The following is a 26,316-nucleotide window of genomic DNA, read 5'->3' as shown; positions in this document are numbered from 1 at the left end:
AAAATATATATATATATGTTAGCATTAATGAGAAAGTGAAGCTACTAAGCTAGTTTAGTGTTAATATGACATTAGTGCTGTGCTTCATGACTTTTAGCCCTTTATCTTATAATAAAGCTGTTTTTATAGTATAGCGATTGTCATGTAGTGAACGTGCCAAAGCTAAATGGATTCAAGCTAACAAAGAGGAAAATACAGTTTTATGGGTGCTTTTTATTTTACATTACAAGTATGTATTCTACAACACGTTTCTGCAGTCCACTAAAAATCACCTCCTTAAAGTTATGGCAATAAGCAAACACCAATGTTCATTTAAAGAGATTTATTTATGTACAACTTTTTTTGACAATGTTTGAAGTGCTCACCTCTGATAACATACACAAAATGCCATTTTAAAATATCTGAAGGATTTAAGGTAAGGAAGCATGAAAACAATTACAATAAGAGCTACAAAACAACTGAAACATCTACACAATATATAAATCAATAAGTCCATATCAAATAAATGTATAAAACAGCAAAATATTTCAAATAGTGAAATATCATTTATATTACATATCATACATTATAGTTTGTTTATTTGATTATTGCTTTTTCGCAGGCAGTGGGTTATTACATGGTTAAAAGTGTTAAGCCTATCTCCCTAAATTAAACAACCAAACCCTTGGTTACCACGCATCATAAGACATCATTTATATATGAAATGAATCACTTCTAACTTAACCCTGTTTTTATGATGTCGCCTCAGGGAAACAACCCCATTTTTTTGCAAGAACTTGATTCATGTTAGATAGATAGCAATACAATGGTTTTAATAAAGAGATGGCTTTGATAGATTTTTAGTCACATTATACACTTGCAGTCATTTCAAAATTCTTTTTTAAAAATGTAGGATGCACAGATTTGCATGTTTGAGTAAACTTCACTTTAAGACATTCAAAGTTGTATAAATGATTTGTTTGAAAGGAGGAATTGCTTAAATGTGTTTGATACCAAGAAGCAACATTGGCTGAGGTTAGTTGTTAGTATTCTGACATCAGTAACATCTTATTATGTTTACCGGTAATTATTTAATTGTTGCAAGAATACCTAAGGACACCCGAGAATATATGTTGTAACATTGCTTTCACAATGCATTCAACATGGGCTTAACATTTCATCAATTTCATAAATAATAACTTGAAGTAATAAAAAACATTCATCCAATTTCTGTTCATGTAAAGCATAGAAAACATGCAGCTCAGTTTTGCAGTTAGTAAATTATCTCAGTGTAATATTCAAGCATTATATAATATTACCTTCACATTCAATTTACATGTAAACTCAATTTTCGCAATGTGATTTGACTAACTTTAACAGTTTATGTCAGCAGTACAGCTTTTGAAAACAGATTTACCTGATGATTATAGATGCTTTACATGCATGTACACTATTAGTGTAATATGTTAGACCACCCTGTGTCTTACATCTTTCACACAGCTGCAGCTTACTCCATCATCCAGCAGAACAGAAGAGACATCTAGAGACAAAAAACACATTCATACGAGCTGATTTAGCAACAGTTGCTGTTTTACTTGGGTGCTTTCCAACAAAGAGAACATAACATGGATAGAGGTGTTCATTCTCTTCACATCAGAAATATGTCACATTCAATCTCATAATCAAGCTTTTGTTCAAAGCTGCATTTCAGTGGATTCACATTTATTTCTTTTAATAAACCAACATCATATCATCAATAAATTATACAAAATGGCAGATTAGTTGAGAAGAAAACACAACAGCTCTTAGTGGTTCATGATGTGTTGCTTTGTGATGAATTTACAGAATTGTGAGTTAATAAACAAACTGTGAATCATCAGTGGAGGAGTTAAACATTTATTAAAAGCAGGATGTTGCAGCAGGTAACTGTGACTTAGGTTACACTGTCACACTCACCCTTTATTTCAGAGATTTCTTTCTCTGCATTTCCATTGACAGTTTGGGCTTGTTTTCTGTCCACCATGTCAGTCCTCACTTGTCCTAGAGTCCTGAGGAGACACATGGTGTCAAACGGGGCTTCCCCTCCTTCCGACAGCAGCTCTAAAACCTGCGCACACACATCACAAACATATTAGTCTTCACTCACTGACACCAGCATCCAGATCTGAGAAGGAGATATTAATGCATTTTCACCAGACATAACACTGTATTTTAAAAAAACTGACAAATTCAAATGCACAAATGTACAAACCTGCAAACATTTGTAGCTCTTAAGCTCACTCAAGTTTTCCTCCAAGAACAGCAGGTAGATGCTGAGGTCATCATAGCGCCGGGTAGTAGGCTGCAAATCCAGCACGTGTCCGAAAGCAGGCAGTAGGTGGTATGGACGGAGGAACTGAGCGCGCTGGTGCTGGCGAGCAGGTTGGAAGGCAGCGTAAACCACAGCCGGTACTAACAGTAAATACACCACCAGATTCATGCAACTTAGGAGACGGAAAACACCCACTGCCACCAGCTTACACTGAACTGCATCTGGCACCACACTCTCGTTTACTAATATACCTGGAGACACACACACAAACAATTCAGAGAACAAACATCATAAAATAATTAGACACACATGCACCATCACCCTCATATTTTTATTTTCATTCTTGAAGTGTATCACGTGTGTGGAAATGTACACAAGCACACACCTCGGCGCAGGTTACAGGAGAACTGATCACTGGGTGAAACCCAAAGGATGTAGTAGGTCAGATAAGAGCAGGCCAGCAGTAAAGTGAGGAATGTTAAAACCCGACAAAGAAGATATTTTGCAGCCAAAGCCCATGATGAGCGTTTTGTCTTTAAGTACTGCTCGACCAGAGGGTACTTAAAACAAGCTTCAGTTAATTCCAGACCACTGAGAGTGAGTGAGAAAGAGAGAGAGAGAAGGAGAGAAAGAGAGATTTTAAGATTTAGGTTAAGATCAGTAGAATCAGAATATTATGGATTTATAGTTTTGGGATATGATTTTGGGAAGGAAAGGAAATAGAAAGGATGTCAGTTGTTCACAAGCCTTAATACAAGAAATTAACTAAAATGATAAAAGGTATGATTAGTGAATTTAATTGATGCCTCAAAAAAATGTCTAAATACACTACCGTTAAAAGTATGGGGTCAGTATGATTTCTGAAAGAAATAAAAAAAATAATAATACTTTTAATCAGTAAGGATACATTAAATTGATCAAAGATTTCTATTTCAAATAATGGCTTTTTTTTTTTTTTTTTTACTTTATACTTTATACAACTAAAAAAAGATCCCCCCTGAGGGTCCCTGCTATTTTTAGACTTCCGATGGCACTGTTGTTGATAATAATAAAAAGAGATGTTTTTGGAGCACCAAATCAGCATATTATAATGATTTCTGAAGGACCATGTGACAGTGAACACTGGAGTATCATGATCAGATGAAATCTCTAAATTACCCAAGTTGACAGAGTGTGTTAAAGATGCAAAATATTGGTTGACATCTAATGTTCTTCTATTAAATTCAGATAAGACTGAGGTATTACTTACTAGACCAAAATCCTGTATACAGATACAGAATCTCTTAGAATACAAGTTGCAATTAGAGAGATGTACTGTTACTTCATCCTCTAGAGTAAAAAACCTGGGTGTTATATTAGACAGCAACTCAAAAAATATATTTCATGTTACAAAAACAGCCTTCTTCCACCTCAGAAACATCGCTAAGCTACGGAACATGCTATCTGTTTCTGATGCAGAAAAGTTAGTTTCATGCATTCATGACCTCTATGTTCTGTCGTTCTGTATCGATTACAAAGTATTGCTACTGACCTATAAGGCTCTAAATGGTTTAGCCAACAATCCTTCATTCTTTAAGGTCACAAAACTCTGGACTTTTGATAGTACCTAGAACATCTAAAGCCGCGTTTCCACCGAAATTACCCGGAACAATTTGTCCCAGGAACTTTTTTTGCCCCAGACCGGTTGCTTTCTGCGTTTACACCGCGGTCTAAAGTACCAGGAAGATAATAAACTGCGCGCAAGTTCGCAACTGCTCCTCCCAGTCTGCGACGGACAGTAATCAGTTTTGAGCGCCACATTTATAACAAGTATGGAGGAGATTCAAACTGTGCTGCAGTTGTTTGTGATGTATTGGTTTACTAACGAGGTAATTAACAAAACGGCAGAAAAGAGACGAGCACTGATACTAAAGCGTGTTCAGAAAGCTCGTAGCTATAAAATTAGACGATGCGGACATTGACCGTGAGATGGCTGGGACGAACGCGCAGAAAATTTCCTGTTACACAAATACGCTTAATAAAGCCTGAACCTCGTCGTCGGTCCAGCTGTGTGTTTTTTTATATTCCATATTTGCAGACAGACAACTCTTACTGCATGAAGCCACAAACCGCAATAGATTTTTAAAGGTGGGGTGTGTAATTCTCTTTTTTGGCCATTTTTTCAAAATCACTTAAAATCCTATTCCTAACCCACTTACAGCCACTGAGTTAGAAGCACTGAAATAAAAATTAAGCAATTTAATCATCTGTGGAACGGGCAGGACTCGAAAAACTCCAGCAAATCATTTCCAAGACCACCTAGAATCATCAAGAGCGTCAATCAATCGGTCGTACCACCCCCCCCCCCCTCCCCCCATCCATGTCCATGTTCATGTTCATGTTCATGTTCTTTGAATGGGTGGAGTCAAAGAAAAGAAGGTAGGACCATTTGAGTTGTGTATTTTCAAAATCTGCCAGCCGTTTTGCAAATCACATACCCCACCTTTAAAAATGCCGGTTAAAATAGAATGCTGCGTGGAGTCATCCAATCAAAATGCGGCGTGAACACAACCAATCAGCATGTTCAGTGCACAAGTCCCACCCCCGAAAGTTCCTGAACTTTGAAAAAGTACTACCTCGCCAGCAGGGACTTTCGGAGGGGGAAATATTTACCCGGAACTTCATTTAGACCCTGGTTCCTGCGGTGTAAACACACCGAGTACCACCCCAAAGTTCCTAGTTCCTGGGGAAAGTTCCTGCGGTGGAAACGCGGCTTATGTCCACTAAAGGAGAGGGCAAAGTTCCTTATGATGTCCAGGGCTCAACACTCTCCCAGTTTAAATCTAGACTAAAGACACATCTCTTTAGCTGCACATTCACATAATGCCCCTAATAACCTTGTACTCCAGTTATATCAGATCAAATGCACATGATTATCTTTACTTAATGTTATGAACAGCAGCTACGCTAATTATTTTCCATTTGCTTTTCTGTCTTATCTCAGGACGCACATCTCAAGGTAACTAGAGAGTAGCCTACATCAGATCCAGTTAGGATCCAGCCTCTTATGAAGATTTCAGATGCCCGACACCAGAGGACGCCAACTCTGAATCAACATCTCTATATATTGTAATCATGTTCACAACTTGTAATAATTACTTCAATGAACTCACTGTTTCTGCCTAAAATGAATACATATTAGCTAATTGCTTGATTTGTATATGTGTGCATTTCTGAAATAAAATACTTGGACTCTAAATTGTAATGTAGACAGATGCATTTTCTGTAAAGCTGCTTTGAAACTATATGTATTGTGAAAAGCACTATACAAACAAATGAGAATTTAATTGAGAAATGGCTGCTGAAAACTCATCTTTGCCATTACTTGAATAAATGACATTTTAAAATATATTCAAATACAAGTCTTTGTTTTTTGAATTGTGCAGTGTTGATTTAGATGCAGTTTTAGAGGCAGCTCTCAAATATATCAACCCTGGGAGAATCAAAAACTGTATTTGTCACAACTGGAAATGTAAACTTCAGGTGATAGCTGGAGTTTTGAAAATGTTCACTGCACTACACCTGTGTGGGTCTTCTGCAATGTCTTTGTCTTGGTTTATTGTGAGGCTCTTGGCTAGGCGGATGGCACGGTTGTAGCAACGGTCAAGTTCCTCCATGATAAAACTGAGGTCAGAGGATAGGGAAGGGGTAGCCGTGAAACGCCAGAAGAGAGCAGGAATATACAGGAGGACGGCGACCAGCAGAAGGATATAAGGAAAGAACTGAAGGTAAAGAGACAGAGTATAAGACAAACACAAGCAACAATGAACCTCTTTTGATATGACATTGTTGCTCATGTCATGACCGAGTACATTGAATATACAGTAGACCTACACTACCTTGTGTAGATGAAGGGGGGCGCTATCCGCCCCATTGTCTGTAGGGTGATGCTCTACTGCGGCCCAGCAAAAGGAGTCCACATACGCAGCCTGTCTCAATGTGAAGTTAGTGGGTGGAAAACATGTGATCTGAGTACCTAGAGGAATTACACAAGAACATGTCATTTTCTTACCTGAAGAGCCTGAAAGAGCTATGATGTAAATTTGATTCATCTCAAAAAAATCCTACATGGTATTTAAGTAAGTGCATTATGTTTGCCTGCTTTGTGATAATTGTATCCATGTATAAATCTCTTTCAAAACAACCAACTTATGTTCATCACCATAGGAGCAATAGAGGAGACCAGGAACAATTGCTTCCTTCATAACTTTCAAATTACTAATGTAGGCTACATATTAATGTTTCTTAATGTCTGTGATGTACTTCAAAAAGCAACTATACCATCAACATTTTGGAATTATTCTTAAAGAGATAGGTCACTCAACAGAATGTCACTCAACTGCGTTCCACAGAATAAATAAAGTCAGTTTTGAAATCTCATGAGGGTGAGAGCACATGTTGACAAATTATTATAATTTTTTTGTAAAATATCACTTTGTCAAGTCAAAGTATTATAATCATCCTCATTGTGGCAATTATACCACCAGGAATATAAATTATATTAATCCACTGCATATCAAAAAGAACACAGCTTTTTACATGAAAAGTCTAAAAGTCTGAGTAAAGTCTGGAACTATATGGAATAGTGATTGATTTTAACTTAGATTATTTTTATTTTATTTTATATTACAACGACAACAATGAAATATTGTATGGCTACAAGTGTTGCAACAACCAACAACCAAGAGATAAAATAAATCAAACATAGGCCTATATTATTTTGATTGCTAGAGTTAGTCTTAGGAAGACATAACTACTCAGCAGAATAGTCTGGTTTGGTTGTGATTGTGTGATTGATAGTCCTTCTGTTCTGCCCCGCCTCTCTTTTATCATACAGATCATAACACCCCTCGATAGCAGTCAGGGCAGTGGCTGAAATAAGAAAATAAACGATCACAATGTGAGTGGAAAACGACTGCCCCCAATAATTATTTAAAACGAATTAAGTGCATTTACACTGCAAAATACGATGTTAACTGTTCGCGTGATTATAAATCGACATTCTTCTAATGTTAAAGCGCATAGCACTGACGCGCTACGCGCAAAAATCCATTATGGATTTACACACAAAACCCCAATGGCTAATGCTCGTCTTTGTTCAAGTAACGTAATCGACAATAAGTTGTGTAAAAACACGTCCTTCGTAATATTTCGTTACAGCCTAAGTTATTCACGATTTAGCCAGTCTATCAACAATCGGGAGCCTTTTTACAAATCCGTAAAAAAAGGTAACGTTAAAAGCTTCATGTTTTTGAGTTTGAACCTGTTTATCTCCATAAGTTCAAACCACTCATCTCTATCGGACGGTTTAAAGTAAACCTTGTTGACGGTTTACGCAAATCCTGGTAGTTGTGATAAAATGTTTTTACTGACCCACAGAGACTTCTTGCGCAAAGGCGAGTGAGATGAGTAACAAAGGAAGCCCAACCGCGATAAAACTGACCAGTTTGTCTGTGGACAGTTCCAGCCGCACGCCTTTATACTTAGGGTGTATTCACACCTGCCTTGTTTGGTTCGATTGAATCGAACTCTAGTTCGTTTCCCCCCTTGGTGCGGACCTTTTGGGCAGGTGTGAATACAGCAATCGAACTCTGGTGCGGACCAAACAATCGAACCGAGACCCAGCTGAAGAGGTGGTCTCGGTACGGTTCCAAACGAACTCTGGTACGGTTCGTTTACGATGTGAACATGAACCGACCCAATATCGGCCCAATATCAATATCGACCCAATATTGTTCATTCAAGTGCGAAAGAGAATTCCATTCCGGCGCGCTGTCTGGCCACACAATACTGTTGCGCGTCTTTCTGCGCGTCGTGTGTGCATCATTGGCAGTGTTGTGCATGAACGCGTTCAATGAACGACATTCACTGAACGCGTTCATATTTTCGCCGAACGCTGAACGAATCACTTTTAATACAATGAACGTGAACGAGAGATTTTTCGAGAGAACTCATCTGATTTTTTTGTACATATTTGCCTATTTGTTAGGATTTTAGTATCATAATGATTAGGCTAATAAATGCACGCACAATTATCCGTGAACTTGATTTGAACAAATGCCTTTCAACTTGTGTGTGCAAAATTCAGAATTAAATTAATGTGCAGAAATTTGTACAAATAGAGAGTAGGATATGTAGGCCTAATATACTGTTGTAGCCATTTAAAAAAGCGCGTTTCATATTTGTTAATTTATGTTGATTTATGAAAAGTGAACAGCACGACCGAGATAGGATGCGCAATATGAGACATGGAGCGGGTCAGACATGATTTTGACCGTTGAAGTTGAAGTTGTTATAGAAAGCCTTTCTTTAAAGTGAATTTCGTTTTGTATAAATTGTATCTTAATTTTAATACATTTTTCATCAACCAATTGCCTGTATTTAATGAATAGGCCAACGAAACAAATATAACGGAGGCGCCCGCGCGCTCACTTGCATTGCACGTGAACTGAGCACATCCTAACTTAACGAAACTCAGTGTATGCCTCACACAGACATGACAAATACATCAAATACACAAAGCTTGAAATGTCTTTAAACGAAATAATTCAAAACGAAAAAAGAAAAAGGCTACTCTCTGATTATGTAATCCATTATTAGGCTTAGCCTATTTATGTGCATTTCTCTCTATAAGCGCGTTCACACGGAGATGGCGATCGTCAACTTCATCTTTGCAGCCGAGTCGACACTTTTAGAGAAAACACTTGTTTATTAATAAAAATCAATACACGCGTCACCGGATTTACAGATGCACGCACACATATTATTTCGAAATAACGAGACAGTAAAATAACAAATATTGCAGTAGCCTACGAAATATCTCCAAATTTATTTTTAATTAATTTTTATATATTTTATATCTCCGAGCCTTTTTTTGTTGCACTTCCTGATTTCCCTACTTGAGAATCCTTGTCCAATGAATGGACGACCTTAGCACACGTGTGGTTTTGTTTACACATTTTGGTTCACTTGCAAAAAGAGCAGTGTGAAAGCGAACCGTACCAAACAAAAAAAGAAAAAAAATTATTTGGTCCGGACCAAAGCAAGTGAACTATCGGACTTTCCTGGTGTGAATACACCCTTAGATTCACTCTGCTCTTTCAATAAAAAATCAGAAAACACATATTCTGTCGCAACGCGCGCTATAGCCATTGTTAAGATGAAATGAAGGCAAGTGCACCGCTAGTTCCGGTCCGGTGGGCAGGGTACGCGCACGGTTGACGGTTCACCGACCAATAACAACAACACCAGAGGGAATCAGAAACTAGATTGAGTCAGTCGTCCTACTAGAATTATTAAATCTTCTGTAAGACTAAAAGGCGCATTACAGACTTTGACATAAATACCCTCTATTATAGTAGGCTACTAATGAGACAAAGAAAACCGACATTATAAAAACTAGTAAAATAAAGGTAGCAAAGTGAGAGGGATTGGCTATTTGTCTTGTAGTAAAAAAGGATAATAATAATAATAATAATGAGAAAACCTTGAGATTATCACAATATTTCGATTATCCAGTTATTGTTCAATTCAAATGAGCTCTATTGGCAAATATTTAGGCTACATTTTGTATGGCCAAAGCAGGAAAAATAAAAGTGAGAATTAGTGATGATGAACAAGATGATATCAACCTATTAAAATATTTACCAATTTATATATGTAGACCTGTTTGAGATGCTTGCTTCTGTTTAATTTGTTATGCAAGCCACAACTTTTATTTTTTATTTTGCCATTTTCACCAAAAACCACTGCATGTAGGCTAGGCTAAATGGCAAATGGGCAAAGACCTTATTGGTCTTATTATTTGATAAAACTGCATGGAAATTGTTTGTTGTTATTTAGAAAATCCTGTTTAAAAGTAAAAGAATAATAATGTCATTGTCATGTACATTATTTTAGGCTAATAGAAATTTAGACTGTAAAGGAGTAATTCCACCGCCACAGGAAGTGACAGAGAGTTTTTAGTTGAAATTAAACTGAGGAAAATTACATAGGTTTCTGTCTTGGAATGCACATCACTATAAGTATTGAACCATAAAGAAAAGAACATGGGTGGGGGTGTGAATTAGCAGTGGCTCTAAGTAACCACTAAAGATGTGAATTTCCCCTGACTTTGCTGTGAGGCAGAGGGGTGCTGTTAGTGTTAGGTAAACCTCAGACTGTGAAGAGGTTCCTTGTTTAGTCCCGTATAGTCCGTATAGTCATCCCTGATTGGTCTTAACCCTGGTGACGGGTAGGTTTAGGGTAGGGGTAGGCCGTCGTGTGGTCCGGATAACCGTATAGTACCGATAAGGAAGATGCAGCATTCACAAGACAGCAGTGTGGCTTCCCACAAAAACTGACGTGTCCCCTCCAGATTTACATGGCTTGTGCATACTTAAATACATACAGACGAACAAATTAATTTGGGGATATTCAGTCATTCTTATTGAAACAAACAAACAAGCCAGTAAAGAGATGCAGTTCATTTACCATAAGAATTGTAACATTTGCAGTGTTTAGCTATAGTTTTAGAAGCATAAACTGTTAATAACGTGGTTGATGGTGCATGATATAGATGTATGATTTTTTTTTTTGTCACTGCATTTTTCTTTGCAAGGATCATCAAGTCTTTACAGAATATCCACTTATCTTAGCACCGCTGTTGTCCACAGCTTTATGATCATTTTTCAAACAGACATAAAAATGGATTTCAGTGAAAGCTCAGCTTTATTGACTTGATTAGAGTGAAGAAACAAGTTCCAAAAGACAAAAAAAAAGTTAGTGAAACTGCAGACATTTTCTGAAGAAAGAGAGATGGATACAGGATATATTTTGATTTAAATGCTCTTTTTATTATTGCGTGTAGCCATCTGTGGCAGCTTCTATATCATGTCATGTGTTTTTTCTTCAGTCGTGGAACAGGTCGAAGAAGCTGTGGTCGTCTGGGGCCTCCTCGAATGCCACGCCCTCACAATAGGCCGGGGGCACAAAGGCTTGTGGGTCATCAACTTCTGGTTCAACACCAAAGAAACTGAAGCAGAAAATATCTCAGTTAATTGACGTCTGTAAAACTGCAGTACTCTTAATCATGTTCCTATAATGGTGCATTCATCCTCTGCTTTACCTGAAGAGAAGGTCCTTCTTCTCACCATAGTAGGATCCAGAGACCGGCAAACAGCCACAGGAAGTGGTTGACAGGGAGTAGTGAGCTGAAAAGAAAATCAAAACATGATTGTTTGTTTTATTTTGAAAAGCAATAGAATAACTAAATAAGTAAAAAAAAAAAGGTAAGGACCATGAAGTTCAGGCAACTTTCCATGCCAGACCCGGACTCGGAGTCCCTGTTCTGTGATTGAGGGGCTGGCCATGTAAATCTCAGACTCGTGAGTGGCATCGGGTGGAATCTCCATCAGGTGTTTACGGAACTGCAGAGTCTCTTTCTTGCAACTCTCGTTTTTACTGTCTATCTCATAAAGTGTACCCTGTGAGAAAAAAGTGGTGTATTATATATTATATTTATTATATAATATTATAAGGATCAACAAAAATTCAATCACGCAAGCTGAGAGAGAGAGAGAGAGAGAGAGAGAGAGAGAGAGAGAGAGAGAGAGAGAGAGAGAGAGAGAGAGAGAGAGAGAGAGACTAGGCCTACCTCTTCAAAATGTATGAGCACATCCATATACGAAGTTTTGTTCGCATGAGTAGTGTCTTCCACAAAGCGAAATTTATCCGCTTTGGAGTCATAACTGAACTCTCCAGATGCAAGGTCATGACCCCCCGTTGAAACCTGAATGTGTGTTTTGCATGTCAAACAAAAGAGAACCGTAAAAATGTTAAGTTAGTCAGTAAAAAAATAAATAATAATTATTTAGCTTTTAATAATTCAGATATTTCAAAAAACTCTCAAGGTTAATGAAACTAAATACAAGGTTTTAAGATTTAAATACAACTGTCAAATCCTTTTTGCAAAGGCAAATATATGTGCTCCACCACATAACACTTTACAATAAGGTCTCATTTGTTAACATTAGTTAATGTATTTACTAACATGAAGTAACCATCGGCGGCAATAGATCTGTTACTGTATTTGTTCATCTTTGTTAACGTTAGTTAATAAAAATACAGTCGTTCATTGTTAGTTTACACTGTGTTAACTAATGTTAACAAATACAACATTTGATTGTAATAATGTATTAGTAAATGTTGAAATTAACATTAAAAATTAATAAATGCTGTAGAAGTGCAGGTCATTAGTTAATGTGGTTAGCTTATTTTAAAGTGTTACCCAAATGTTTTATAACAAAGGAATGCTTTTATAGGGAATACCATCACTAAACACGTTGCTTTTGTATAGCTTAAAAAGCTGTGTGCCCATCACGGAATTAAAATGTTTCATAAGTAGTGAAAAAATGAGGGCTTGTGCCTGTATTTAGATGACGCAGCATTATTTTTAAAGGTTCTCTCATTACTAAGCCAAATTGTACTGCCTAACAGCCTGCTATAATTATTAAACATCCCATTGAAATTTTGTACACTCACCACTTTCATTGTTCCACTGGTCAAAGGTGGGGAATCTGAAAAAGAAATAAAAAAAAGTAACGTTTCTTCGACATCATCTGCAGCTTCTGAGAACGTTCAAATTCAAAATGTTCTCAAAACAAAACAAAACCAATAACATTATAAAAGCAGATTATTCTTTAACTACAAAGACAAGAAATGTATAAAGTTCTTACGACATGGCTTGCGATGAGAAGAAGCCCATGCGACAGCGTAGAGGCACGAGAACACCACACAGAGCAGCTTGACTGTATGCATCATTGCTTTCTAACTTTCTTCAGGTCCACACTTCCAACCTCATTCAGACTGTGCTTTTTATATATAACCCCTGCACCCCATAAAGTCCCCCCTCCCTTTTGGACATCCAGCAATGCAATAAACAAAAGATGTCGAAATCACCTTCTGTTGTAAGTGCAAATAAGAAAGCTGGACAAAATTGGCACAAATGACCATTTACAAGACAAATAGGGTCAAAAAGAAAAAGCTTAATTCAAACAAACAACCCCCATCATCCGCCTCTGATCGGCACTCAGGGGGTCTGGCTCCATACTGGTGGACCACAAGTCCAGAGACAGTTGCACATCACATGATTTTGGTTCATGTAAGGTGATGATTGTGCAGTCTCAATCAAGGAAAAACAAAAGTGGGTTATACAGGTGTGAAAACAAAAGCCCATCTGGTACTTTCCTTGTCATTCAGGTCTACTATCAGAGCTCTTCATATGCATCTGATTTTTACTAAATTGACCACAATGATCTTTCAAATCACAGAACAAGAGAAAAGCACTCACGCACATTCACATAAAGTAAATATGCAAATATGTAAAATAAGTAAATATGTGGAAGAACGTGAAGAAGTAAAGAAATGAAAATATTTAGTGAAGGAAAACACTGAATGGCTATGACAGAGCTTACAAAGACTTCATACTAACTAACATGTTGGTTCTTCATTAAAATAGTTTCTTGCTGTAATTTCTAAATAAATGTAAAGGAAATTTGGTAACACTTTATAATAACTTTCATTAATAAATCATAACAAACATCATGCAATGCTTAACAGTTAATATTCACATATAGAAATATGAGATAATGTGCTTGTCAATGTTAACAAATGAACTTATTAAATGTTACATAATGATTAACAGATCATTATTTAATGTCAAATGGAATGCTTACAAATTTCATTAAACTTTCAATTCATATCAAGCACTTTTTATTGAATGATTTGTTTGATATTGATTCATTTGAAAACAAATGATTTTGACAGATGGTTTTCAATTATTAAAGGAATCATTAAAATTCATTAACAAACATTATATAATGCTTAACCAATCATTCATATATTTTTTTCACATATCTATGAGATGTGATTGTTAATGTTTAAATAAACTTACTGAAAATTACATCATTAACAAATCTTTATTTATTGTAAATAAAATGCTAACAAATGTGATTAAATGTGATTAATTTAATTTTAAGCAGTTCAATCACTATTCATTTGAACAAATTAATATTTAACTCATAACCACATTGTTTAGAGGTTATACATTTGCTCTTCGTTTGTTGTGGTGTGTATGCAGACTTCTACTATTTACACATTTTTACAAATTTATTAATTATTTGTTCATGTTTTTGCAGCAATCTAAAGTTGAAACTATCATTTGTAAATGTTTAAAAATGTTTACAATTAGTCATTTAGTGCCTTTATGGGCATGACAATGTTTGTGTAAAGGGTGGTTAGTTAAGTTAAAGTTAAGCTAAATTAAGTTAAGCTAAATGCTTGCTAAAGACATAACAACAACACACTATTTTTGTAATTATAATTTGGGTGCAAATACATGTTTTTATTGCTTCAACACTATCATATACCCTTAAACGGGATTTTCCTTGAATCATACTTCAACTGGAGAATATACAAAATTGTATATAAAAAGTTTGAACCGTGTTTCCTTAAACTGACCCCTGTACACTGTTGACCCCTTAACTAACCCTTAAACCCTTACCACCAAAACCATCACTAACCACCCATATCACACCTCAATAGCAGCAAAGTACATTGTAACAATTTATTTATTTTTTGGCATACAGACACCTAATATAGCCTAAAGTGAATTGTCATTATGAAAGTCATTGTTATATTGTTCATTTTGGAGTTGGACATCAGGATCACTCAGACCTACCACCTTTTTGCATTTGTACATTTGTAAATGTAAAAAAGTGTATTAGGTAATATATGAACTGAAGTTTAATGCCATTTAAGCATTTTAATTTGCATAAATCAAGATATGTTAATAAGTTCATTAGTTAACATTATCACATTATCTAATTTTTCTATTTGAATATTAACTAATGATCCATTAATAATTATAAGGTTTGTTCAATATTTATTAATGAGATCGGACATTCTGGACGGTTGATTTTTCACCCTGCAATTTATTTCTGTACAATTGGTGGTGACACAAGATAAAGACATGACTCAAATGTTAAATTCAGCTGTTGTTGAATCTTCACACCTGAGACATGCACAAACTCAACTGCATATCGAGAAACTTAAGAGTTTTTAATAATTGATTCTGTTTTCTTGTAAAGAGGACACAAGAAATCCCCCTATAAATGTTTGCAGGCCACTTTCACTACTGCTGTTTTATGGCAGGGATTGTCAGGAAATTGTTCTGAAGTTTGCTCTTAGATGGTAAAGATCCGGGTGTGGAAAAGTGTTCTGAAATCAGTTTTAAAGAACTGCTTTGCATACAAGCTGATGCGTGTTGTGTAATCTGGATCTTTCAAAAAACACATTAGGCGCTTTTCTTACTCAGATTGCAAGAGTCAGACTACAGTTCCGATTCCTGCACAGGGGTTTGGTATAACATTGCCTGTGTAACTGTAAATTATATACAAAAAGCCTTAAAGCAAGTGAAGCTTTTGATTATGAATTTAAGATGAAAGCACAATATATAAAGCAAAGTTGACCATCTAATGTGTGGTGAGGCCAGATGTTCACCTCTGTGAGCTCTGTTCTGCTGGAGTCAATGCGGGATACTTGGTGAAATTGTGTTTATTTGCCTTCCCTGCTTGATGCAGTCTTGTTTTCTAGGCAAAAGGGAACATCAAACCAGAAGGAAAATCTAAATCACATTTTAAATCACATTTTAAAAAAAGGTACAAAAGTTTTATTTTTGATAAGTACAGAAGTGGTGAGGGTGATTGATAATTCATAACTTGTAAATGCTGCTTGATAATGGTTTCTGTTAATGCTTCTTTATCTTCATCTTAATATTAAGATAAAGCATTATTTAATTTTGTAGTTTTTCTGTATTATCTAAACCATTATGTTTGATTTATCTTGTTCGATTGTGATTTAGTTTGGGTAGTTATAGGTCCTGATAAGTCTAGGGCTTCTATCCCTTTTCGAACAGGTTGATTATTATGCACAAAAAAAAATTGTATTTTATTGATGGATATTTCATAAGTGTTGCTGTCTTTTTTATTTTATAATTTTTTTAATTGTTCGAAATAAAGATTTCATTCATTCATAAAGGCAAAGCTAAATGAGAGATGCACCATGCTCAGAACATTTGCCACATATCAATATTTCATCATTACACTGTGAAAAAAATATTGTTGGTTTAACTTTAAAAAGTAAGTTACCTGGTTGCCTTACAATTTTGATTACGTTGAAATAAAAAAATTGAGTTAATACAATGAAGGAGACTGGTTTAAAAAATTTGTGATAAAAAAATGTTTTCAGTGTATACACTCAAAAAAATGAACTAGGAAGGTTGTACACTTTACATAATATATTTATATTTAGTTTACTTATAATAATTGTGTTTGTTGACTTGAAATGTTTTTTTCTATTAAGGTCCACGTAATTATGTCTCATCTTAACAGTACAAAATCCTAACGTGTTGTCTAAACACAAACCATTTATGTTAAGTAAAAAATTCTTACATCCAGAGGGTGGCGGTATAGTGCGACGCCAACTGCCATTTTGCCCTAACTTAATTTGATTGTGTTCAATCTGCTTAAATATAAAATTTAAGTTTACTTAATCCGTTTGTGTTGGATTACATGAATGATTTGTGTTGCATTAACTGAAACTGGGCGGTGCTTGTTAGTTCCCAGCATGCTTTGCATATGGTTAAATTAAGAGAGAATAAATGTTCAAATTAAGTGTTATTTTATGTTTTTTTGAGAAAATTAGAAAAGGGGAAGACTTGATAGTGTGTAATTGTGTTTAATGTTCAATTACATTGGAATTATTAGAACCTTTTAAATTACAGTGGGTTACCATTGTGGAGAAGAGTGGAGCATTTTGTTTGGGCTGTGGACTGATTCTGTTACGTTAAACTGCTTTGGTTGAAGGAGTAAATCTTAGCATTTACTAACATGTGCTACTGCTAGCAAATAGGTAGCTATAGTCTATCGATTTAATTATGTGTCACTAAAATAAATGAAATATTAATGGATGATTGAAAATCAAAAACACTTGAATCATGTAGAATCATGTCAGAAAACCTTAAAATTAGTTGGGCTGACACTATTAAATTAAGCTGTGCCAAACCATAGTAAATAAGTTGAATCAACCTTAATAAATTAAGTTGACCCAACGTAAGTACATTAAATTGGAATAACAGAATTGCATAATGCTGAAATAAAGCAAGTTAATCATGTGGAAATCCTTTCCATGATTTTTTTATGTTCATTCAAAGAGTAATTTTTTTGAGTGTAATATAACTTTATTCATAGAAACAACTAAATGTTTTTAAATGATAATATTTTTAATAACTGCACACAATTTGTCCTTGAATGCACCTGAGGTAACCCGACAATTATAAATAATTGTTTTCAGGAATGTTTTTTTCTGTAACTTTGTTTAAGGATAAGTGTGTCTCTTTATTGCAACACTAATTGTACAAATATACTGTATATGCATATTGATATTTTTATGTGAAGTGAATGAATGAATGTAAAAGGTCTAGCAAGAGGTCTGCTGTCCCATGGAGAATCAGCGGCACTGTAAAAAAAATGTTACCTCTCCAAGTCAAAATATTCTATTGACTGGTCACATCTAAATTTTTAAATTATCTTAAGTGAAATTCTGTAAAATAAATTGAATTAATTGTTGCAATAGTCTGTTAACATTGGCTCAATGAGAAGTAATATGTCAGACTAATTGAAAAATTTAGATGTTACCAGTCACTAGAAAATTTGGACTTTTTTTACAGTAAGCAGAAAAAACATTTTTACAGTAAGCAATTTTCTCAATGTTTCGATTTTTTTTTTTGCAAATAGTTATATAAAAGGAGGCCTTCTAATATTCTAATATCAGCGATAGCTTTAGGTTCTTATTGCCATCTTGTGGATCATTTGAAAGCAACAGCCCCTTTTCCCCTGATCGACTTCTAAATGTGTGCAGACTGGAGACTCAAGGGGTTTCGGCCTCATTCATCAGGCTAGCAGGCACTGAGCAGGGCACTTTTCTCTGGGACTGAAGGTGCTTCTCAACAACATCTCATAGTTCAGCTAAGGCACGTTTAGCAGTTTTGGCATCTGGGATCACCTTTAGGAATACAGAATCAAGGATTACACAGGATCAAGTATTGTGTTATTTGCTCTCTCTCTCTCTGATTTATCACACTTTTTTTATTTGTCAAATCAACTTAGATAATTAATGTGGTTCAGATAACATATTGAGTTTCTATTTATTAAACCAATCTCCTTCATTGTATGCCTATTAACTAAAGGCAACCTGTTAACTTTAAGTAAATCTTTTACAATGTAGTTGTGTAGATGTATTTTTTTTCTTGACAACACTGTCACTCAACCAATAAAATGTTTACTAATATTATTAATATTAGTAGTAGTATTTAGTATTATTAATAACTACACTTGATATCAGAGAGTTTGTCAGGCTGTGTTTCTAATGTAATCCTTGAATTTTGAGTGTCTTTTTAGTTCACTTTCAGAGACATGGAGAAAACCAGACATTGTGATACCAGACAAAAGAAGATACCATCTGAACCAGAATTTATACTGACTGATCTCATTTGGTGGCCATTAAACTCATTTAGTCCACTTGACAAAAAAAAAAACTTAATGGCATACAGTCACTTTTTACGGATTGGGTTGCTCATATAAATATTGCAGGATCGAATGTCCTTACAACCCAACTTGGCAAAAATGCAGTTTAAAACATCCAGAGAAATGAGGATAAGGGAAAGAGAAGTTGAGAAAGAAAAAAGGAGAGAAAGAAATTGAGAGAGAAAGAGAGAGAGAAGTGAGACCACAGGTTTTAGCTGAGAAATGTAACAAAACTGATGTGTCATAAGGAAACCTAATATTCAGTATTGGATGAGTCAGGACTGAGAATGACAGCAAGACAGAAGTAGAGACACAACTGGAAAAAAAAGAAATGAGGAAGAACTACCGGAAACAAATCAGGAGGGAAGTCGAAATCAAAAGTGTGTTTATGTCTCACGTTGTTTATATTGTAACATGCTATGCAAACGTATGGCTTCGCCCGCATTAAATCCACTTCAAATAGTAAATGTGTGAGTATAACATGTGTATGTTCTGAATGAACTATTGATGTATGAACAGTCATTTGAGTCATAAGTGCCCATAGACATCGTGACCCCCAGTGAAATCTGCGTGGGTGTATGCGAGTTGAGAACTACCCCTTCCCACGAGTCACCACTGTACAACAAGAAATGACAAAAAGGACATCACCGCTTTGCTCCGCCTCCACCCTTGTGGTTTCTGCCCTATACTTCTCTGTTCTTGCCCCCTCCACAGAGGATCACTCGAGGGATTACCAGGAAGAAACACAAGTGTTTGCTAGACTTCTGTAGAGGAGGCATAAGGACGAAAAGTACCCGTGCACACATTGTGTTTCAAAAGTCTGAAACCATATGAAAAATTTGGCACTCCAAATTTTGAAAAGTTGGAAATTAGCCTACATTTTTTAAAATCTTTAAAATGTTCAAACAAAGAAATGCAATGATGTAATACATATTTAACAAATACTATTTAAGATTTCACTATTTCTAGGCCACTAATCAAATAAGTTAATTACTAACAATGATCATGTATAAACATGCTGAATTACATGATCATCAGGTTTTTAAAAAATTTGTAACACTGTACAGTAAGGTCTCATTTGTTGACATGACCGAACAATATGCAATATATTTTTCATATTTATGACAATATTGAATGACAATGACTGACTGTTTTGTTGAACTCTTCAATAATGAAAAAAAATGCAGTTTTTTTTCTTTCTTATTTTGGCAAATAATCCAATAAATATTAATCCAATAAATATAAAATTATATATTTTATTTTATGTGATTTTTATGCATATATTGTCTGCCATCTTGAATTTTGGCACTAAAAATTAAGAAAAAAATTGGAAACAGGTTTTGTATTCAGTGGGGTCCTAGCAAGTAAAAAAACACCAGTTGCAAAAATCTATATGAACCGTTCCTAAAATAACACAATTCCCTACACTATCATCTTTGTTAGTGATCTTTCTAATCATGTTACAGTGCCATTGTTTTGTCTCAAGATGCACACCAGTAATGTTTTTTTCTAAGGTACATTTATAAAAGGACGACTTTAAATCTAGGACAAAAGACATGAGGGAGGGAACATATAACTAACTGAGAGAGAGAGAGAGAGAGAGAGAGAGAGAGAGAGAGAGAGAGAGAGAGAGAGAGAGAGAGAGAGAGAGAGAGAGAGAGAGAGAGTAGAGAGTAGAGAGAACTGGAGAAAGGAAGTGTTGCTCAACCCAAAACTAATGCTAATGGAGAAAAACATGAAGTGATACGCTCATGTGGTGCAACTGTGGATTTGCATCACCTCAGCATTTCTGCTCACACACTGTAATCTATATATGTCACCTTACATAACAGCAGTGGTCAGAATGTGGCATCTTCTGTTAAACGATGGTCATGTGATTACCTAAACATCCAGTGACACCATGATGCATGTCTAACACTCTATGTCTTCACAGCAAATGAAAAAAATGAAATCGCGGTGTGTCGTTAGAATGGATATTCCCTCAAAAAAGAGAGAGAACAAAAAAAATATTTTGTAGTATTAGGATATCCCAGCTAAGACAGTCTGAAAGAAAGTAAATTTAAGAAACACAGGGAATGTACAAGAACAGCCCAGAGGATTTTCTTTTAAAACTGCTGTTTTTTTATGTTAAATAGTTCAATTCAGTTGTTCCTCAAAACAAATTGTGATGCATGTGCTAAGACTGAATTGTACCTGTTTACCTTCCGTGTTCTGATTTGCATGCATGTAAAAAGTGTTTTGAGGAACTGTAAAAAAAGGGGATAAAAAATATGTGCTATACTGCAGATATGAACTGGCAAAACAAGGTGCAATGCTTGAAACCATGATGTTTGGGTGTGTGTGTTTTTTTAATAAAGATGTTTCAAATGAACAGACATTGTGGTCTCCTTAAGAAGGTACTTTTTGTGAATGTATGGCCCAGCTGGTCATGGGGCAAAACAGAAATTACATTCTCATGTAGAAAACAGCAGTTGAGTAACGTCAGAAAGAGACAGAGACTAGCATGGGAGGGTCTTCCCCACAGGGACTGCCATGTGAGTTTCCATGAAACAGACTTCATTGGTTGTAAAATGTAAAATATGATTTTATGTAACAACACCCCACACATTTATGCTGCTTTCTTTTTTATTTTCACACCAACTGAACCATTTTCTGCTACATGTTTGAAATCACTCCCTGATGTGAGATATACAAGTCTATTTTGAGAGTGTATCTCTGTAATTTGTTTTGAAAATATACTAAAATAATATTCAACATCTTTAAACTGATGCTTTGAAAAATTATTTTGAATATTAACTTATATTCTATCATTTGCATCTATACATCCTAATTTAGGGTCACACTTTACTGTACTTGCATAAAAAATTGTTAAATGTAGGCTATACTTATTGTGTATTGAAAAATCACTGTTGCTGCTATGAGGTGGGATTCGAGTCAGGGACAGGTATAGTGGTGTGGTTAGGTTTATAGGTGGGTTAAGGGGTAAGACAATGGTCAACAATGCAATTATAGATGTAATTACAGAAAATAATTACAGATGCAGGTATTTTTTTAATATAAATTCAATGTGAAAACACTATCAAATAATTATTGTAATTATTAGTACATAAAGATTATTATTATTATTATTATTATTTTACGTCTCTATATTTGTTTAATTTTTTCGTTTAGTCAATTTACCATTCACCATCAGTTTAACCAACAAGAAAAGAGTTACAGTGTTGAAATCACAATCTGAGCACCATCACCTGAGGGAACAGCAGAACATCTCAAAGTAAAATTTCACACCTAGATTATGATTTGGTTGGATTATTTTAATGTTAGATGCTAAATGACAAAACTGATATCATCTGAACAAGCAGATTGTGTGTGTGTGTGTGTGTGTGTGTGTGTGCTAGGTGTGTGTGTGTGTGTGTGTGTGTGTGTTAGGTGTGTATATATGTATATATGGCCTATAGGCTACATGAGCTTTTAAAGGCTTGCAATATACCATCTTCAAGACTATACTGTACTTCTTGGAACTATTCGAATACGTGGCTAAAAAAAGAAGAACAAACGTTGGTATTCCCAAAAAAAACCGAAACCGAAACAGATTACACAGAGAATATAAAGATGAAATCTCTGGTGCATCATCATCTCAAATCATCACTGACGACGACTGAAGAATCAAGGTCTGATATTCAAATATTCAAACGGAGGTAAGAGCCTATATCATTTTTACTCCCTTATTACCAAAAACGAATTACCAGAAACTAAACATCAGGCGATGTATTTTAACTGTTAAAATTATAATAAGCAATTTAATATAAATTGTTTTTCATTTAAATAAGACGATCACTATCGATACTGGTTTAATCATAAATATTGGCAACTGCAGTAAACGCGTTTCACGGCATCACTGACAACAGACTGAAAACATTTTTGTGTGTTTATTGATAGGCTATAATAGGCTTAGGCTATAAGGTCTGTTTAGCTTATGTAATTCAAAGTAGCTACCTAACTCTAGGCATAATATCCATTTAGTTATGCAATAGCCTACTGCGGTTTTCTATAGGCTTTCTATATAGGCTACTATCTCGGAAAAAAAAAGCTGGCGAATTAGCCCAAACTGTGATAAAACCGTATTGTTTCTCATGAAAAAAAAAAATCTATAACTAAAATACGAGGTATCACTACTTTGAATCTGACAATTTCACTCTCCATTCTCCCAGATGTTTCGGCGATGTCAGACTCTTTTTTGCATCCTCATCCTCATGTGTATGGTGTCTACGAATACCTCTTCGCCTCTCGGCCACAGAGGAGCGCTGTCCTTCTCCAATTCACTGCGCCTCACGCGCACTGTCCGCCTCAGCGTCCAACAACTGCTGTCCCGATACGTAAGATAACTAGCATATCTTCTATAGTAGCTAACCAAAACAAATTAACGCCAACATTCCGATTTGTATTGTTTTAGTATTTTACTTTATTTTATTGTTATGATTATTCAGTTCGTAGCCTACCTAAAGTTCCACACCGTGTGATTTCTTGACAGAAACAACAGGTGTTTGGAGGCGAGCTCTTTGAATACGGAGACCTGAAGCTGAGTACACTACCCACGGTGACTGTCAGTTATCAGACCTGGCTACACATGCAGGTGTGCACGCATATCTTTATCACGTAGCATTTAAAGGATAGTTCAATTAAAATTAGTTAAAATTAAAATTCTGTCATCATTTACTCACCCTCAAGTTGTTTCAAACCTGTATTCATTTATTTCTTCTGCTGAACACAAAGAAAGATATTTTGAAGAATGTCGGTAACCAAACAGACTGTCTGTACCCATTGACTTCCATAGTATTTTTTTTTTCTACTATGGAAGTCAATGGGTAACTTAGGCTACAGTCTATTGTTTGGTTACCGACATTCTTCAAAATATCTTCCTTTGTGTTCAGCAGAAGAAATAAATTAATACAGGTTTGAAACAACTTGAGGGTGAGTAAATGATGACAGAATTTTAATTTTAAAGTGAACTATCCCTTTAAGTTGTTGGTTTAGCCTACTGCATGAGGATATGTTTTAACCGTTTTGTTTGGTTCAGGACACTGAGCGTTTGCGTTTGGCCTCTCACTACCTCCAAACTTTCTGGACTCACCTGGAAGGTCAACGGCAGCAGTTTGAGAGAGAAAGAGATGCGACGAAAGAAAGAAAGCAGAGAAGAGACAAACGAGGAAGGCCACAGCCACAGCCCACCTTGAGCCAAAGATTTGCCCGTCTGCAAATAGATCTGCGGGATCTAATGAGACTAGTCAACTCACAGGTAGCCTACAGATCCAGACTTGTTAGATACACAACAACGTCCCAGCCATAGACACGTCATTTCACAACTCTGGTGATAACTCATCATGCCCCCGTTAAAGTTGCAACACATAGCCTAGGGGCTCTTTCCAGAATATTTATGAAAATCCCAAGGGGTTTTTTTATATAAAAAATATTCGTGATATTTCAATCTAATAATAGTAACAATAACGATTAGTCATATTTGTCTTGTCGGCCTCGTGATATCTCCGTGTGATAATTTTCTAACTGGTTGAACTACAGTCCAATTCTTGATTCTAGGTTACTTTGAGACTTCTAAATGATATTATTACATTAGAATATTACATAATATTGCAACAATTATGCAATATTCTAAATACAGGGTCAGATATGAAAAAAAAATCTGTTAAGTAGCCTTTTTATACTGTTTGCCAAAACAACATAGTTGTTTCTATAGTGTTACTAAAGAAATCTAGCCTTTTGCGACAAAACAACAGGTTGACAGTTTAAAACTCTTGTTTTTTCTCTCTCTCTCTCTGCAGTTGAATAGTATCACACAGGTGTCTCCATCCACAAAATCTCCACTTCTCCATCCCCTACACTCCACTTCATCGTCCAGTCCGTTTCCCAGCATGCATCATTCCACAGACAGCACCAGAAAGCTCCAGAGCCCAAGACCCACTGTTAACCCTCAGAGCCCCGCACACTTCACCGTACAATCCCCTCAGACCTTAAACTCTGCCGACAGAGGATTGACTTCAGCAACAGAGAAGACCACCGTTACCCTCCTGCAACCCACCCGGGCATCGACGCTCACCTCGACCCAGCAGACCACAACAGCAGGGGAGTCACTTTGGATTCAGCATCTGAGAGGATACGTGATACTGAGAGATCTGGAACGGTACTTGAACAGATTGGCACGAGATTACACTGTGCTCCAAGCCAAACACTGAACAACATATCAAGAAAAATCTTTAAAAAAGAAAAACCAAGTATTGGACAAACACAGAATTAAATTACAAAACACAACCAAGGAAATGCATAATTGAATACACTAATATTCATATACCTAAAGAACTTCATGCTGTTCATTAACTGTTTTTTATAAGAATAATGTATTATTTACTGTTTGTTTACAAAAGACTAGACAGATCCTTGTCTCAATGTGTGAAAATTTATTTATTTTTTATAACAAAATTTCAGTATTTTATATTTAATGAGTATTTCCATGTATGGGATAAGTCAGGGGAGTAAGTACATGAACAGGCAGCTAGTGTAGGTTATCATGGGATTGCCAAAGCATTATTTGACAAGCAAGTATTTTTAGATTATACAATTATTGTGTTATTTGTATAAACACAATGCCAGCATTATTTAAACAAGCACTTTAAACAAACAATACATGTTTTGTTTATATTAGACTAAAACAAAAAAGGATAGTCAGCAATTCTAGAAAATCAAAATTCCCCAAACACCCCACTTCCCTCCTTCACTGATAATCAGCAACTCAATGGTCAGAAAGAGATTAACTTTACATCCGCTTTTCTTTTTCTTTTTCCAACTTGTTTTATTTATTAAGTTATTTATTTTATTTATGTGAAATGTGTGCAAAACCTTTTTCATAAAATATTTATTGTTCATAAATAAGTGCAAAAGTGAAACATGTTTTGTACAATCATGTGTACTGAATAAAATGACTGTGAAGCACTTCTAATGCATGTGTATTTATGTGGGGGGGAAATTCCATACAACAGTTGGTATGTGAAGTCATACTGAACACTTGGTGCAACCTAAATTAAGGCATGTTGTGACACTGGCTGAAAAAGCAATTTTTTTGGCATCTGTCTGAAGTGTTAGAAAAGATAATGGAGCAAACCAAAGATAACATGTTACCTATAAGCCATTGCATTAAATGTCTGTTGATGTAAAATTATGTAACAATAATTGAGTTATATAATGTCTCCGCTGATGGTTATTTGTAAATGACTGTTATTTTATTACATTTGAAAAGATTATGTAGTTAATGAGAAATTCTCAAAAATACAAGGATATATCTTATATACATATCTG

General features: G+C 35.5%; 3 protein-coding genes across 3 annotated transcripts; 1 reads left to right on the top strand and 2 right to left on the bottom strand.

Moving 5' to 3' along the window:
* Positions 1-309: 309 nt before the first annotated feature.
* On the bottom strand, positions 310-9,534 carry panx1b (pannexin 1b). Its single transcript, XM_079606594.1, has 8 exons — positions 9,415-9,534; positions 7,703-7,816; positions 6,169-6,305; positions 5,852-6,051; positions 2,676-2,881; positions 2,231-2,541; positions 1,936-2,086; positions 310-1,519 (listed from the first exon to the last, which is right to left on the bottom strand). Exons 1-8 carry the CDS (start codon positions 9,479-9,481, stop codon positions 1,446-1,448), a joined length of 1,260 nt encoding a protein of 419 aa, XP_079462720.1. The 5' UTR covers positions 9,482-9,534; the 3' UTR covers positions 310-1,445.
* Positions 9,535-11,143: 1,609 nt separating this feature from the next.
* On the bottom strand, positions 11,144-13,167 carry epd (ependymin). Its single transcript, XM_079606601.1, has 6 exons — positions 13,045-13,167; positions 12,851-12,885; positions 11,964-12,098; positions 11,607-11,793; positions 11,436-11,520; positions 11,144-11,342 (listed from the first exon to the last, which is right to left on the bottom strand). Exons 1-6 carry the CDS (start codon positions 13,127-13,129, stop codon positions 11,219-11,221), a joined length of 651 nt encoding a protein of 216 aa, XP_079462727.1. The 5' UTR covers positions 13,130-13,167; the 3' UTR covers positions 11,144-11,218.
* Positions 13,168-22,585: 9,418 nt separating this feature from the next.
* Positions 22,586-25,957, top strand: LOC306995218 (uncharacterized protein). The gene is made up of 5 exons (XM_079606595.1): positions 22,586-22,649; positions 23,163-23,327; positions 23,483-23,584; positions 24,029-24,247; positions 24,789-25,957. Exons 2-5 carry the CDS (start codon positions 23,163-23,165, stop codon positions 25,197-25,199), a joined length of 897 nt encoding a protein of 298 aa, XP_079462721.1. The 5' UTR covers positions 22,586-22,649; the 3' UTR covers positions 25,200-25,957.
* Positions 25,958-26,316: the final 359 nt, after the last annotated feature.

Source organism: Phoxinus phoxinus, assembly GCF_949152265.1.
Source record: "Phoxinus phoxinus genome assembly, chromosome: 3".
Taxonomy (NCBI): Eukaryota; Metazoa; Chordata; class Actinopteri; order Cypriniformes; family Leuciscidae; genus Phoxinus; species Phoxinus phoxinus.
This window is presented reverse-complemented; position numbering and strand designations above follow the sequence as displayed.